Source organism: Bos indicus, chromosome 3 (assembly GCF_029378745.1).
Source record: "Bos indicus isolate NIAB-ARS_2022 breed Sahiwal x Tharparkar chromosome 3, NIAB-ARS_B.indTharparkar_mat_pri_1.0, whole genome shotgun sequence".
Taxonomy (NCBI): Eukaryota; Metazoa; Chordata; class Mammalia; order Artiodactyla; family Bovidae; genus Bos; species Bos indicus.
Genome location: NC_091762.1, coordinates 112,292,482 through 112,306,840, shown reverse-complemented (window position 1 = coordinate 112,306,840; position 14,359 = coordinate 112,292,482). Strand labels below are relative to the sequence as shown.

At 42.1% G+C, this 14,359-nt stretch overlaps 1 protein-coding gene across 1 annotated transcript in view; it reads right to left on the bottom strand.

Annotated features, from left to right (window-relative positions):
- Positions 1-14,359, bottom strand: part of CSMD2 (CUB and Sushi multiple domains 2) — a 689,054-nt gene that overhangs the window by 246,677 nt on the left and 428,018 nt on the right. Inside the window, exon 14 of the mRNA XM_070786891.1 lies at positions 419-745. Coding sequence (XP_070642992.1) covers positions 419-745 — 327 coding nt within the window. The remainder of the gene's footprint in view (positions 1-418; positions 746-14,359) is intronic.

Genomic DNA, 14,359 nt, shown 5'->3' with positions numbered 1-14,359 from the left:
TTGACTGTAGGGATAGGAATTGGCAAAACAAAGCGTGAGCGGCCTCATGGGGGATACATGAAGTCGGCAGTGAGAAGGCATCCGAGGGCTTGGAAGAGCACAGCAGAGAGGCGTCAGTAACCAGAGGAGGACGGCAGGGCCCTTCCTGATTCTAGCTGGGCCTTCTAGGAGGGGGAGGGTGGGGAGGAGAAATGGGGCCCCAGGCTCCTTTCACATTACATGACGCATCTATTAGAAATAAAGGCTCAAAAATGAGTGAAGCCACAAAAAAGAGTGCCTTCTGTTTTTCCTGTCATGCTGGAGCCCCATGCCTGGCTCTGCAGTCCTTGGAACTGGTCCACCCACACCACCACTGGCCTGTGCCCTGCACTGGACATCCTCAGAGGGACAGTCAGTGGGGGCCACGGGGCGGACTCACTGGTAAAGGTGATGTTGAAGCCTCTCTTCCCCGTGGAGTGGTCAGTCTGGAACTCGAGACGGGCCACGTGGCCACTGCTGGTGATGGAAGAGGGGAGCTGGTTTCCCGAGAAGGTGCCCAGGACGGGGGCCTCAGCCGTGGCCCCATCCTTGATGACCAGGAAGTCAAACTGAGGCTCCACGTCGATGTCATTGAAGGCCAAGTGGATGCGGCTCTCGGGCCGGGCGAGGATGAGCCAGACACAGTGGAGGTGGTTGCCGTAGTCCTCCGGGTAGTTGGGCGACAGGACGATCCCAGAAGGGCTGGTGAAGTTGAAGAAGCAGGAAACTGCAAGAGAAGAGCCATGGAGGTCAGTGAGCGTCCCTGGCGCTGTGCCCAGGCCACTGAGGGCAGGCAGGGGGGCATGTCCTTAGTCTAAAAGCAATAGAGAGAAAAGGTGACTGGGGTTTGGCTGGACTGGCTGGGCTCTGAGCTCTAGGCAGCAGACGTGCTGGGTTCATGCTGCGTGTGGTGCTGGGAAGGGTCCCTCTGGCACACTGCGGGCAAGGCGGAGCTGCTCTCCTGGCCTTCCTGCCCTTGCGGTGAGCCGATCCCAGGAGTGTCTGCTGCTCTCAGGCCCTCCTGTTGGGGAAAAACCGCCATTTAAGCTGAAGTGGAGTCCCAGTGCCTGGTTCCTCTTAGCTGGTGGTGATCCCCCAGAGTGGTAACCAGGGTAGAGATAGTGCCACTCCATTTCTGTCCTTTAAACCTTCTCGGTGGGGAAATGATTGTGCCTTGGGGATTCTGGCAACTGGGAAGCTACAAAACTATGCTAAAGGAGGTGACCAGTAGGCATCATCTTTCAGAGACCAGAGCTTTGGAAGAAACCGGCAGAGAGAGGGAACAGCACCTTATCTTGAAGCCCCACCTACTTTCCAAGGATCGACTCTTCTGAAAATCTTGATTTTAAACCCTTGTCATGCCCGTAACTAACAGACTCAGAGTAAGTCTGAGGCAAAAGAAAGTGTTATAAATGGAAAAACAAACACTAAACCAATATTAAAAAGGAAAATAATAGCATGAAAAAAATATTGCAACAAATATGCCAAAGAGCAACTCTCAATACTGAAGTAGAGTTTTGTAATTTATGCAAGAACATCACCAAGATGAGCAAAGAATATGCTCAGAGGATTCATATGAGAGAAAATAGAATTAATGTGAAAAGGCAGTCCATTTGCCTAGGGGGAAAAACGAACAACTCATATTGCTGAGGCTTCATGGAAACTCATATGTATTTCTTGTCAGTTGCACAGTAAAGCTGATATAGTTCAGGAAGGGAGTGAATGAGCTCTTATCAACAGCCACAAAACTATTCAAATATTCTGACTCTGTAATCTCCAGGAATTAATTCAAAAGAAAGGAGCCACATGGACAAATATGTTTACAGTGACATAATTTTATTATAGAGGAAAAAATGTGAACAACCTACATGTCAGCCCAATAATGTGAGGTAAATTATAGCCTTTAATGTGGTGTGGTTTGAATGCAATCATTAAAGTGATAAATATGATCCTGTAGAAGGAACAATGTTAAACATTTTAAAGTCAAACAGTACATCATAAAATTATATGTACACTTTGGATTATAGCTAATAAATATTTACATATATATATGGGTAAAGACTGGACATGAGCCCCCGAATAAAAACTGTATTAGGGTGAAAGGTTTGGGGGTGATATTTTTCAATGTGAAAGCAATATTTGATTTTTCTGATTGCAAAAATGATATAGGGTCATAGAAACATTTTTTTAATATATAAAGTGTAAAGAAGATAAAAACTAATATGGACAAAAATTTAAATGCCTTTATAACATTTATAGTGATGTTGGATATTAATAATACTGAAATTAAAGTATGATATTGACTTATTAATTATAATGAAGTGAAAGTGAAAAATAATATTAAAACCATGTTTGCAAAAAAAAAAAACAACACAAAACAAAGGAACTGGTGATTCTTTCTGTTGAGTTTCTCCTTCCTTTTCCTGAGTCTACCCACCTTTCCCTTTTCTGCACTGGGTGTTACTTTTCCAACCTGCTACTCAAAGCCCTCCCATCAAATTTAGCAAAGTGAAACTAGTCCCTAGGACACATTCAGTCTCATCCCTGTAATCTCTGTATTTTATAGGTATGGAAAGTTCGAGCCAAGGGGAGAGAAGGCCATAACCCCATTTAAGATAAAAGACACTGTAGCTCACAGAGATTAGGTAACTTGCCAGGCTCACACAGTGAGTAGACGGTAGCAGCAAGTTCCAATCCATGCAAATCCTTGCTAGTTCAAATCCACCTGACTCCAGGGGCCAAGCCCTTAGCCACCCAGCAACACCGCCTCCCAGTATGAGAACAGTATTGCTCACAAGTCTAACAGATGAATCCTTGGCGGTATTCTTAGAATCGGCTAAAGATCCGTTGACCCCAAGCATTAGATCAGCCCTGAACTAGAAGCTCTAGTCTGGACACAGATATCCTCCAACACAGCTATCCCACCCATAGCTTTGCGGCAGTCCAGCTGGGAGCATAATACACATAATGAGGAATATGAAACCAACGGAGCCCACTACCTGAAGACAAAGAGAGGGTAAAAACCGCATGGCTTGCCTACTAGTAGAACAACATCAAGGTAGACCAAAAGCAAAGAAAAGCTCTATGATTTCAGAGGCACTGAAAGCCTGAGAACACATGCATTTGCTGCAGAGAATTTAATTAATGCCTGCTGAGTCCCCATCCCCACTCCATCACTCTATCACACATTTTCTTTATACCCTTTATCCAGAGTTGCCAAGTTGTAAATCTCAAGGGGCACCATTTTGAGCAGCTATATGTGGTAGCTCTTCCTATCACTCTTTAAAATTACCTTGTTCACTAGTTTCTTGATGGTTTGTCCTTCTCTCTCCCCAACACACACATATGTACTCCATGAGTGCAGAAATCTTGTCTGTTTGATTCCCCTGAATCCCCATGGCTGCCATAATGCCTGGTACATTATCTGTGTTCAATCAATATTTGCTGAATGAATCAACAAGTATTTAATGGTCGACATCATCTAAAAATGGGCTTCCTAGGTGGCTCAGTGGTAAAGAATCCACCTGTCAAGCAGGAGATGCAGGCTTGATCCTTGCATTGGGAAAATCCCCTGGAGAAGAAAATGGCAACCCACTTCAGTATTCTTGCCTTGGAAACTCCATTGAGAGAGGAGCCTGGTGGGCTACAAGTCCATGGAGTCGCAAAAGAGTCAGACATGACTGAGCAAGGAAACAACGATCTGAAAAGATGGTGACGTGAGTATACATGCCTCATATCCTGATCCTGTTCCAAGTCCCAACCAAAAGAACTGACCAAAGTCTGTAAAGCGGATACCTGTGTCAGCTCTGGAAACAAGGAAAAACACTATGCTGTGATCCTCAACACATTTCTGTTAGACACAGTACAGATCTGTTCCTAAATAATTTAGAGTAGAAAAGGGTATGACCAAGCCAGACTGATAAACAGCAAAGACAACAGAAACTGCTTCCAGTATCAAAGACCTTGAAAAAAATATATTATCCATATAACATTAAAAAAACAGAAAACACTTAAAGATGTTTTCTACCCAACCAAGAGATGAATCAAAATGCAGAACTCAAGTATGGGAAAGTTATGGTTAATAAAAAATGAAAAAAAAATTGGCAATAAGCAAATAAACCATATAGTAAATAATCTAAATAATTGCTATAAACATAGTTAGAAAACAGAATGCAAGTGTAACAAATATTTGTTGGAAGAGAACATAAAAGATATTATTCCTGCCCAAACCCCAGGGTAAAGTAATGCAGATTAGTCTGATGTAAAGTATAAAGTTTGAAGCAAGGAGATATGCTAATTTTCTCATTTTGCAAGAAGTTCTGTTATATGGTTTGTGTGGTTAATTAGAGAAATATAGGTTAGAGCGTGTCTTTAAAGATGTTAAGTGTAATTAGTAATAGACTATAAAGTAGCTTATCTTCAAAATTACCAAAGGGGAAAAAGCAAAGCAGTCAGTTTAGCAAAAAAATGGAATTCAAAGGAAACAACAAGGAATCATAAAGAGGAGAAATGTAAAATAAGATGCTAAAAAAGGGGGGAAGAGGCAAAACATCATTTATGATAATAAATGTATACAGGTTAATCTATCTTAGAAAAATATAACCCTCATTTTGGGACAAGATATACTTTAAAGAGACTCAGAACAGTCAAAAATAAGGAAAAGGGCTAAGATAGCTCAGACTTCAGATTAGAAGAGTGTTACAATCTACCAATGCTCAGGCCCCAAGGAATCCTGTTTATTTGGTGATGTGAACCCAGTGCAACACAGGTTCTAAAGCTCCCTGGGTAATCCTAAGGTGCAGCTGGGGTTTGAGAACTACTGGTGAAGGAAAATGCAAACTATAAAAAATTAGTTTTAATAATAGTATTAGACCCTTGGGTGTTATAATATCATAACAGACTCTTAATGATCCCCCCCTTTTTGTTCAGGCCAAGAGACCCCTGAACAGCTCTCAGAACATTTCCTTTCACACCTAGAGAGACAGAGGTGATAAACTGGCAAATAGAGGTGACAAATAGGACAGAAACTTGGTCCTGTAAAGCTCAGTCTTCTATCCCAAGGGATAATTCAGACTTGTTGCAATGAGGGCAGGAAAAAGGAGTGCGCAGTGTTCAACAAAGGTCTACTCTCTCTCACTTTGGAAAATTAGGTTTACATGTTACATCAGAAGGTTTCTCTTAGAGAACTTTCTTCTCAGTGTCCCAAATGAGGATTAAAAAAATGTATGGTGATTGGATCTCATCACTGTCAATCACCCAGGTAAAGGAGGGACGTGAGCTGCCTTCTCCCTTTGGAAGTAGTTACCAGGTTGTGCTCAAGAATCTTGACCTTGAATAAGCCTTTAAAAGGTTTGGACTTTTGAAAAATAATAAAGGTGGAAAACTCATTACCAAGTAGATGCATAATTTCTATGCTTAATATTGGATTATTATTTAATAGGACCTTGAGTAAGAAATAGAAGTTTTGTTGAAAAATGCTCTTTTACTCTCTTTTCTTTTGGTGTTGTCACTGCCAGTTTCAGGGCTTTCAAAATGGTAATTCAATTACTAGAGACCCAACGAGGCAAGACAAAAGCCAAAATCCAACGGTGACATTTAAAAAATGGATGATGTGCATATTCCAAAATGAAGATATGACAGTTATGATACATTTGGCCCAAAGTACTGAAACAGACAAAATAAACTATTTTAGAAAACATGAGAGTTGGATCAAAAATACTAACCTGATGTCAAAAGTAAATAAAGATAAAAAGGATCCATAGAATACTAGAAGTGGGTATATGTTGTATGAGACGTTGTAACCTGCAAACAAGGAACAGAACCTTCTTCACAAGTGCCTGTGGAATATTACAGAAATGGACTCTATACTGGACTGCAAAGAACTCTCTGTAAATGCCTCTACAATGCAAAAACTGTTAGGACATGATACCGGATGCTTGGGGCTGGTGCACTGGGATGACCCAGAGGGATGGTGTGGGGAGGGAGGAGGGAGGAGGGTTCAGGATGGGGAACACATGTATGCCTTTGGCGGATTCATTTTGATATTTGGCAAAACTAATACAATTATGTAAAGTTTAAAAATAAAATAAAATTTAAAAGTTAAAAAAAAAAAAAAAAAAACCTGTTAGGACACATTTTCTATTCACAGTGCAAATAAACTAGAAATCAATAATAAAAGACTAAAGAAAAACTCCTAGTCAGCTTAAAATGTATAAAATCCTTTCCTAAGTAAGTTCTTGAGTTAAAGAGGAAACAAAGGCTATCAATCAATACAGATTACTTATAATAATGATAATGATACTAGGCCAAAGCTGTGTTTAAGGGAAAATTAATAGCCTTATTCATTACTAAATAAAAAAGAAATAAGTGAAACGAGAGCTCAAACTAAAAACATGGCAAAGAGAATAACCAAACGAGATTAAGGAGAGAAGGGAGAATAAACTTAATAAAGATAAAAGCAGAGAAAAGTTAATTGAAGAGACCAGTAAAAGAACTTCTCATTGGGGTCCTCAAGAAATAAAGAGAGAAGATATTTATACATAGAGACTGGATAATAAAATTAAGGAGATATGCCAATTATAAAAGAATAGTATGTACAACATACTAATAAAATTGAAATATTCACAAAATGCAGAATTTCCCAGGAAATTTTAAATTACAAAAATTGTGCGAAGAGAAAAACCTGAGGAGACCAAAAAATATTTAGGGAGTAGGTAGTTTTAGGCCCAGAACTTTTAAATGTTAACTGAGCTGTAGTAGCCATGCTATTTAATTAATCTTGATACAAATATTCCCATAAGATAGCATGTGATATACATGTTCACACTCACCTACTCACACATCAGTACATCCACAGTGTAAACATAATCCTATATGTAAAGTGCTATCAAATCAAATTCAGCCCTAAAACACTAAACAAACATGAGCTATAATCAACAAGTCTTTATTGATAGGCAGAAAAGAAAACTAAAAAATGAGACAAACTTTTTTTCTGGGTGATGACTTCATATTGTTAAAGTGTTAGTTGCTCAGTAGTGTCCAACTCTTTGTGACCCCATGGGCTATAGCCTGCCAGGCTCCTCTGCCAATGGGATTCTCCAAGCAAGTGTACTGGAGTGGGTTGCCATTCCCTTCTCCAGAGGATCTTTGCAACCCAGGAATCGAACCCAGGTCTCCTGCACTGCAGGCAGACTCTTTACCATCTGAGCCACCAGGGAAGCCATGTTAAGATAAAAATTATCTTCAAATCATTGTATAAATGTAACATAATTCCAGGCAAAATTTAATGCAATTCCAGGCAAGATCCACATTAATTTTTTTTCTGGAGTGATCAATCTGTTGGAATAAATAGGTAAAAAGATCCAATCACTCCTTGAGAGAGACAAGGAAAAAACAGCATATGAGGTGCTAGCTGGCATTCCAAGATGTCATATGTCTTGACCCACCAAGCCTCACAGTGGCCCTCTAAGATGAATATTATTATTATCCCCATTTTAGAGATGTAGAAGCCAAGTCTGGGTGTTCAAGTAATCTTCCCACTGTCACAAGACATGTAAGTGATGTGGCTGGGCTGAAAACCCAGGAAAGCTGGTTCTAGAGCCCAAGATTTCAACCATAATACCTATTTTTTTCCAGTGGCAGGGAGGTTTGTCAACTCAGATACTGAAACATACTATAAAGCTGCAATAACAACATCTGTATTGTTATCAGAAGAGAAATCAGTAAGAACCAAAAAAAAAAAAAAAAAAAAGTTCAGAAATGGACACAAACATCCAAAAATGTAGAATATGATAAAGGAGACTTTTTTAATTAGCAGGGTAAATGTTGCTTGATCAATAAGGGAGTCTTGGACAAATGGCTAACCAGTTGTCGAAAAAATAAATCCACATTTCACTCAGTATACAATAGAAATGCCAGAAGAAAATATAAGGAATATTTGCATAATCTCAGATGCGGGGCAGGAGTTTCTTAACATTATACCAAAGTTAGGAAATAGTATTTTAACTTACAGATGAAAGCTTTTTGGATTTCAAAAATCACCAGGCTTCCCAGGTGGTACAGTGGTGAAGAATCTGCCTGCCAAGGCAGGAGACACAGGAGACACGAGTTCAGTCCCTGGGTTGGGAAGATCCCCTCAGGGAAGGAGATGGCACCTCACTCCAGTATTCTAGCCTGGAGAATCCCATGGACAAACCAGTTTGGAGGGCCAGTCCATGGACTCACAAAATTTAACAGTGAAGACCAAATGACAATCTCTTTAACAAGTGGTGCTGGGAAAACTGGTCAACCACTTGTAAAAGAATGAAACTAGAACACTTTTTTCTAATACCATACACAAAAATAAACTCAAAATGGATTAAAGATCTAAACATAAGACCAGGAATTATAAAACTCCTAGAGGAAAACATAGGCAAAACACTCTCCAACATAAATCACAGCAGGATCCTCTATGACCCACCTCCCAGAGTAATGGAAATAAAAGCAAAAATAAACAAATGGGACCTAATTAAACTTAAAAGCTTTTGCACAATGAAGGAAATTATAAACAAGGTGAAAAGACAGCCTTTAGAATGGGAGAAAACAATAGCAAATGAAGCAACTGACAAAGAATTAATCTCAAAAACATACAAGTAGCTCCTGCAGCTCAATTCCAGAAAAATAAATGACCCAATCAAAAAATGGGCCAAAGAATTAAACAGACATTTCTCTAAAGAAGACATACTGATGGCTAACAAACACATGAAAAGATGCTCAACATCACTCATTATCAGAGAAATGCAAATCAAAACTACAATGAGGTACCATCTCATGCCGGTCAGAATGGCTGCGATCCAAAAGTCTACAAGCAATAAATGCTGGAGAGGGTGTGGAGAAAAGGGAACCCTCTTACACTGTTGGTGGGAATGCAAACTTGTACAGCCACTATGGAGAACAGTGTGGAGATTCCTTAAAAAACTGGAAATAGAACTGCCATATGACCTAGCAATCCCACTGCTGGGTATACACACCAAGGAAACCAGAACTGAAAGAGACACGTGTACCCCAGTGTTCATCGCAGCACTGTTTATAATAGCCAGGACATGGAAGCAACCTAGATGTCCATCGGTAGACGAATGGATAAGAAAGCTGTGGTACATATACACAATGGAGTATTAGTCAGCCATTAAAAAGAATGCATTTGAATCAGTTTTAATGAGGTGGATGAAACTGGAGCCTATTATACAGAGTGAAGTAAGTCAGAAAGAAAAACACCAATACAGTATGCTAACGCATATATATGGAATTTAGAAAGCTGGCAACAATGACCCTATATGTGAGACAGCAAAAGAGACACGGATGTATAGAACAGCCTTTTGGACTCTGTGGGAGAAGGTGAGGGTGGGATGATTTGAGAGAATAGCACTGAAACATGTATATTATCATATGTGAAACAGATTGCCAGTCCAGGTTTGATGCATGAGACAGGGCGCTCAGGGCCAGAGCACTGGGATGACCCAGAGGGACGGGATGGGGGTTCAGGATGGGGAACACATGTACACCCATGGCTGATTCATGTCAATGTATAGCAAAAACCACTACAATATTGTAAAGTAATTAGCCTCCAGTTAAAATAAATAAATTAAAAAAATAAAATAAGAAAAAAAGGAAATATTTGCAAGTGTGTATAATCAAGAATTTACTATGTTTAACATATGAGTGAGTGAAGTCGCTCAGTCGTGTCCAACTCCTAGCGACTCCAGGGACTGTAGACTACCAGGCTCCTCCATTCATGGAATTTTCCAGGCAAGAGTACTGGAGTGGGTTGCCATTTCCTTCTCCATGGGATCTTCTTGACCTGGCGATCGAACCTGGGTCTCCCGCGTTGGACGCAGACACTTTACCATCTGAGCCACCAGGGAAGTCCTAACATATGAAGAACTACTAACACATTCAACACAAAGATAAATGCTCAAAATAGAATCATAAGCTAAGGAAATTAAAGAACAAGGTTATCAAGTTGGCAAAGAAAAAACAGACAGCATGGAACATTGCAAAGGCTGTCAATACAGATTACTTATAATAATGATAATGATACTAGGCCAAAGCTGTATTTAAGGGAAAATTAATAGCCTTATTCATTATTAAATAAAAAAGAAATACATGAAATGAGCAGTTAAACTAAAAACATGACAAAGAGAATAACCAAACAAGATTAAGCAGAGAAGGGAGAATAAAGTTAATAAAGATAAAAGCAGAGAAAAGTTATGGGCAGGGCAGATGGAGACAAAGCAGTTGAAGGTAGGAGGAAAACACACAAGAGTGGTTTCCAGAAGGAGGGAAAGGCTAGCTGTTCTGAAATAGAGTGGAGCCTCTGTGTAAAACCCATTGAATTTTAGCAACAGGAGGCTCATTAGTGACCTGGGTGAGAGCAGTTCCCAGGTGTGGTGGACACAGAGGTCAGAACATGTGCGGTAAGAAGGGACTGGGAAGTGAAGAGTGGCTACAGCAAGGGAACACATCCCGTCAAAGGATCTGGATGTGAAGGAAAATATTCGAGAATGGGCACGGACCTGTGGGGTGTTAAAGAACTTCACCTGTGAGAGAAGAGGGACCTGAAGAAATTCACATGTTGATGGGAAGGATGTGGCAGAAGGGGAGAGGCTTCTGCCACATGGAATAAAGAGGATGGGACATGTCTGGTAGTCCAGTGGCTAAGACTCTCCACTCCCAGTGCAGGGGACCGAGGTTCGATCCCTGGCTGGGGAACTAGATCCCACATCGTGCAACCAAAGTGTTCACACACTGCAACTACGATTTGGGTCAGTTAAGTAAATAATAACTGAAATAAATATATATATTTTTTAAAGAAGAAGAGGATGGATTACAAGAGGCATAGATTCCTGAGAAAGTGGGAGGTGAGGGGGAATCAATAGCAAAATTTTTGAAACAGTGGCTCATCATGAAAGCGATATGGTGGGTCATGATGCTAAAATAAAAGAAAAAAGGAAAAAACAAAAGGGAGAGAGTGGAAAATACCTGAGTGCATTACAGGGTTAAAGGTAAATACTGTTTGTGAATCTGTTTCAATTATGTCCCAGTGTGTGTGTGTGTGCATGCGTGTGAATGTATTCTGTACTGCATCTTACTGTTAGTTTAAAGGTGCTTGGAGCACCTTTAAAGGTCCCTGATCTAGATCCCTGATCTAAAGCCTAAATGGGAAGTATAAGCTACAGGCACGTTGGTTTTTGATGGTAGAGAGGACCGAGCGTCTCTGTATAAGACGTGGGAAGATGAGAGGAAGGATGGGGATGGGACGGTGATGGGCCGCAGGCTTGGTGTCTTTGAAATTTGGATTTTGAGCATATTGCCTGCCAGGCAGGAGATAAGATGATCATTCTCCAGGGTAAGGTGAGGAGGTGGGCTGTTCCCAGGACGGAGGCGGGTGGAGACGCCTTGGCAGAGCTTCCACGGGGAAGAACAGAACAGACTGACTTGAGAAACACAGATGGATGCTGGGCACTGTGCCGGCTTCACTGAGACTAGTGACCATGAATGTGTAGCTTTGCCAATTTGCCTGGTTGGGCGATTTCTCCAGCAGAGCTCACCCAAGCAGCAGAGGCCCAATTAGATGGTTCTTGCTTCACTGTGCGTCTCTGGACCAGTAAACTGAGGCATCCCTGCTGATGAACGCTAGAGCTGAGTGGGAGGCAGGGGCTTCACAAACCCACTAGTGAATTCCTTTCACCTCCTTCTGCTCAGAAGCTCAGGGTACGGTAGTTTTCATCAGAGTCATTTTAACATCTCTGGCACTGGAGCTGGTGAAAACTGTTAACTTCCTTTGGCCCTAGGAAGCTGGATGAGGTCTTCAAGGTCACATACATGAGGCTGAAACTGGCTACCCAGCTGGGCTCATCCTTATCGCAAACAAGATGAAGTTAGTGCTTGGTTTTCTCTTTGAGAAGAATACTGAGAATGCTTTCTAGAAACTCATGCGAGCATGCATGAGTATGTGTGTGTTGTTTTAGTCATGTCTCACTCTTTGTGACCCTATGGACCGTAGCGCAGCAGGCTTCTCTCTCCATGGGATTCTCCAGGCAAGAATACTGGAGTGGGTTGCCATGTCCTCCTCCAAGGGATCTTCCTGACCCAGAGATTGAACTGGCAAGTGGATACTTTACCACTAGAGCCACCTGGTCAGCTCCTTGGAAACTCATACATACACATTCCAAAAGGAGCATCAGACATAAAGGGATGACGCTGCCCACGTATTTACTGAGCATGGAACATGTCTCCTTCGGTTAATATTTGACGTAAAGCCATGAATTGTGTTAAGTTTTGCATTTCTTTGTTTTTTCCCATCCCCACCTCCTAGGCAGGCATGAGCACCAGCCCCCTGCACTAGGTGAGTAGGGCCTTTGACAGAGCTGAGCCCTCTCTTGTTCCTGAAATGCTTCCCCTCTGTCTTCAATCACACCCACCCCAGGCTTTCCACTCCAGCTCTGACAGCCCCTTTGAATGACCTTGGAATGTCCTTACCAAGCTGGCGTATTCACTGGGCATCTGCTGTGTGACAAAGACTAATTTAGACATGGTGGGGAGGGGGGCGGGGCTGTTAACAAACCAGACAGATCGGCAAGTCCTCAGCCTCATGAAGTCTGCATTCTAAACGGTAAGAAAGAACATAAGGTGGAATGGGGGAAAGAGTGAATGGAGGGGGATAGCTTGCTTTCAAGGCGGGGTCAGGGATGGCCCGTCTGAGGAAGCACCCTCTGAGACATGGCCTGATGATACGGAGTCATCTGGCCTAAGGGAAGATTGCTCCAGGTGGAGGAGATTGCAAGTGCAAAGGCCCTGAGGTGGGCACAGGCTTGGTGACTGTGAGGGAGAGAAGGGAGGACAACAGAGCAGGAGCAGAGTGAACCATGGAGCTAGGAACAAGAGATGAGCTGGAGAGGATGACGGATCTTTTAGACCCAGGAGGAGGAGTCTGGATTTTATCAGAGCAAATTAAACTAAATATGGCCCAAACTGAACTCTTAGTCTTCTTTCCCCAGCCTGGTTTTCCTAGAATCTTGCATCTGGAACATTCCCTGGCATCAGGGAGTAATTCAGGCCTGCCCAGTTATGGGTTTTGCCTTGGCCGCATCTCACTCCACAACACCTTCCTCATGCTCTTGCCTCCTAAATGACACTGGTAGCCCAGACCCTCCTGCATATTCAGACTTGGTGTGTAACTGTCTGATATGCTTCCCTACTGCAGATCCCACCAGCACCTCGAATGCATGTGCAGAACTGATCTCTTTATCTGTTTTCCTAAGCCTCCTTCATTCCCTATCACCATGAATGACAATACCCAGTTGCCTAAGGAAAACATATCAACCCCTTTTCCCTGCTCCCAAATCCAGTCTAACTAACTTCTGCTGATTCTATCTCTTCAATGTCTCTTGTAGTTGTCACATCCTCATCACACCCTATTGAGGGAAGGTCTTCTTCCTACTGCAATAGCCTACCTGGTTTTCTGTCTATAAATCTCATTCTTTTTGAATTCATCCTACATATTGGCTCCAGAATGGATTTTTGTAAATCACAAATTCTCATGATGTTTCATCTTTGCTTGGAACTCTTGAAAGACTCCCTGTTGCACTGAGGATAAAGCCTGAACTTCTCTAAAGGGCACAAAAAGACCTCAAAGACCAAAGGCCCTTGCCAACCTCTTTTATCTTTATTTCCCCACCTCCCACTGCCCATGACTTTCCGGTCATATTGGACCACTGAAGTCCTGCAGATGTGCAAGTCTAATGCTAGGTCTTGCTCTGGCTCTTTTTTCTTTCTAGAGTGTTGTCTCCTCCTGTCCATCTGGAAAGCTCTGTTAAGCATCTTTTCTAGAGTGTTGTGGGCTCCCTCCCCCCATTTATCCTTGCTAGCTGCAGCCATAGAGTCTGTATGCCAGGATCATTCTGCTTAGAGCCCACTGAGGTCTGAATGTTTGAGTCCTCCCAGATTCGTACACTGAAATCCTAATGCCCATGGGTGATGGTAATAGCCAGCGAGGCCTTTGGGAGCTACTTCAATAGTGAGGATGCTGCTCTCATGAATGGATGGGGTCAATGCTTTATAAAAGAGGCTCCAGAGAGATCCCTGGTCCCCGTCCACCATGTGAGGATATAAAGAGAAGACTGAGACCTGCAGGAGGGCCAGGAGGAGGACCCCGGCACCCTGGTCTCAGAATTCCAGCTTCCAGAACTGTGAGAATACATTTTTCTGGTTTATAAGCTACCCAGTCTGTGGCATTTTATTATAGCAGCCCGAATGGACTAAGGCAGTACACAAGCCAACCTTGACTATTACCCCACTGGCCTGA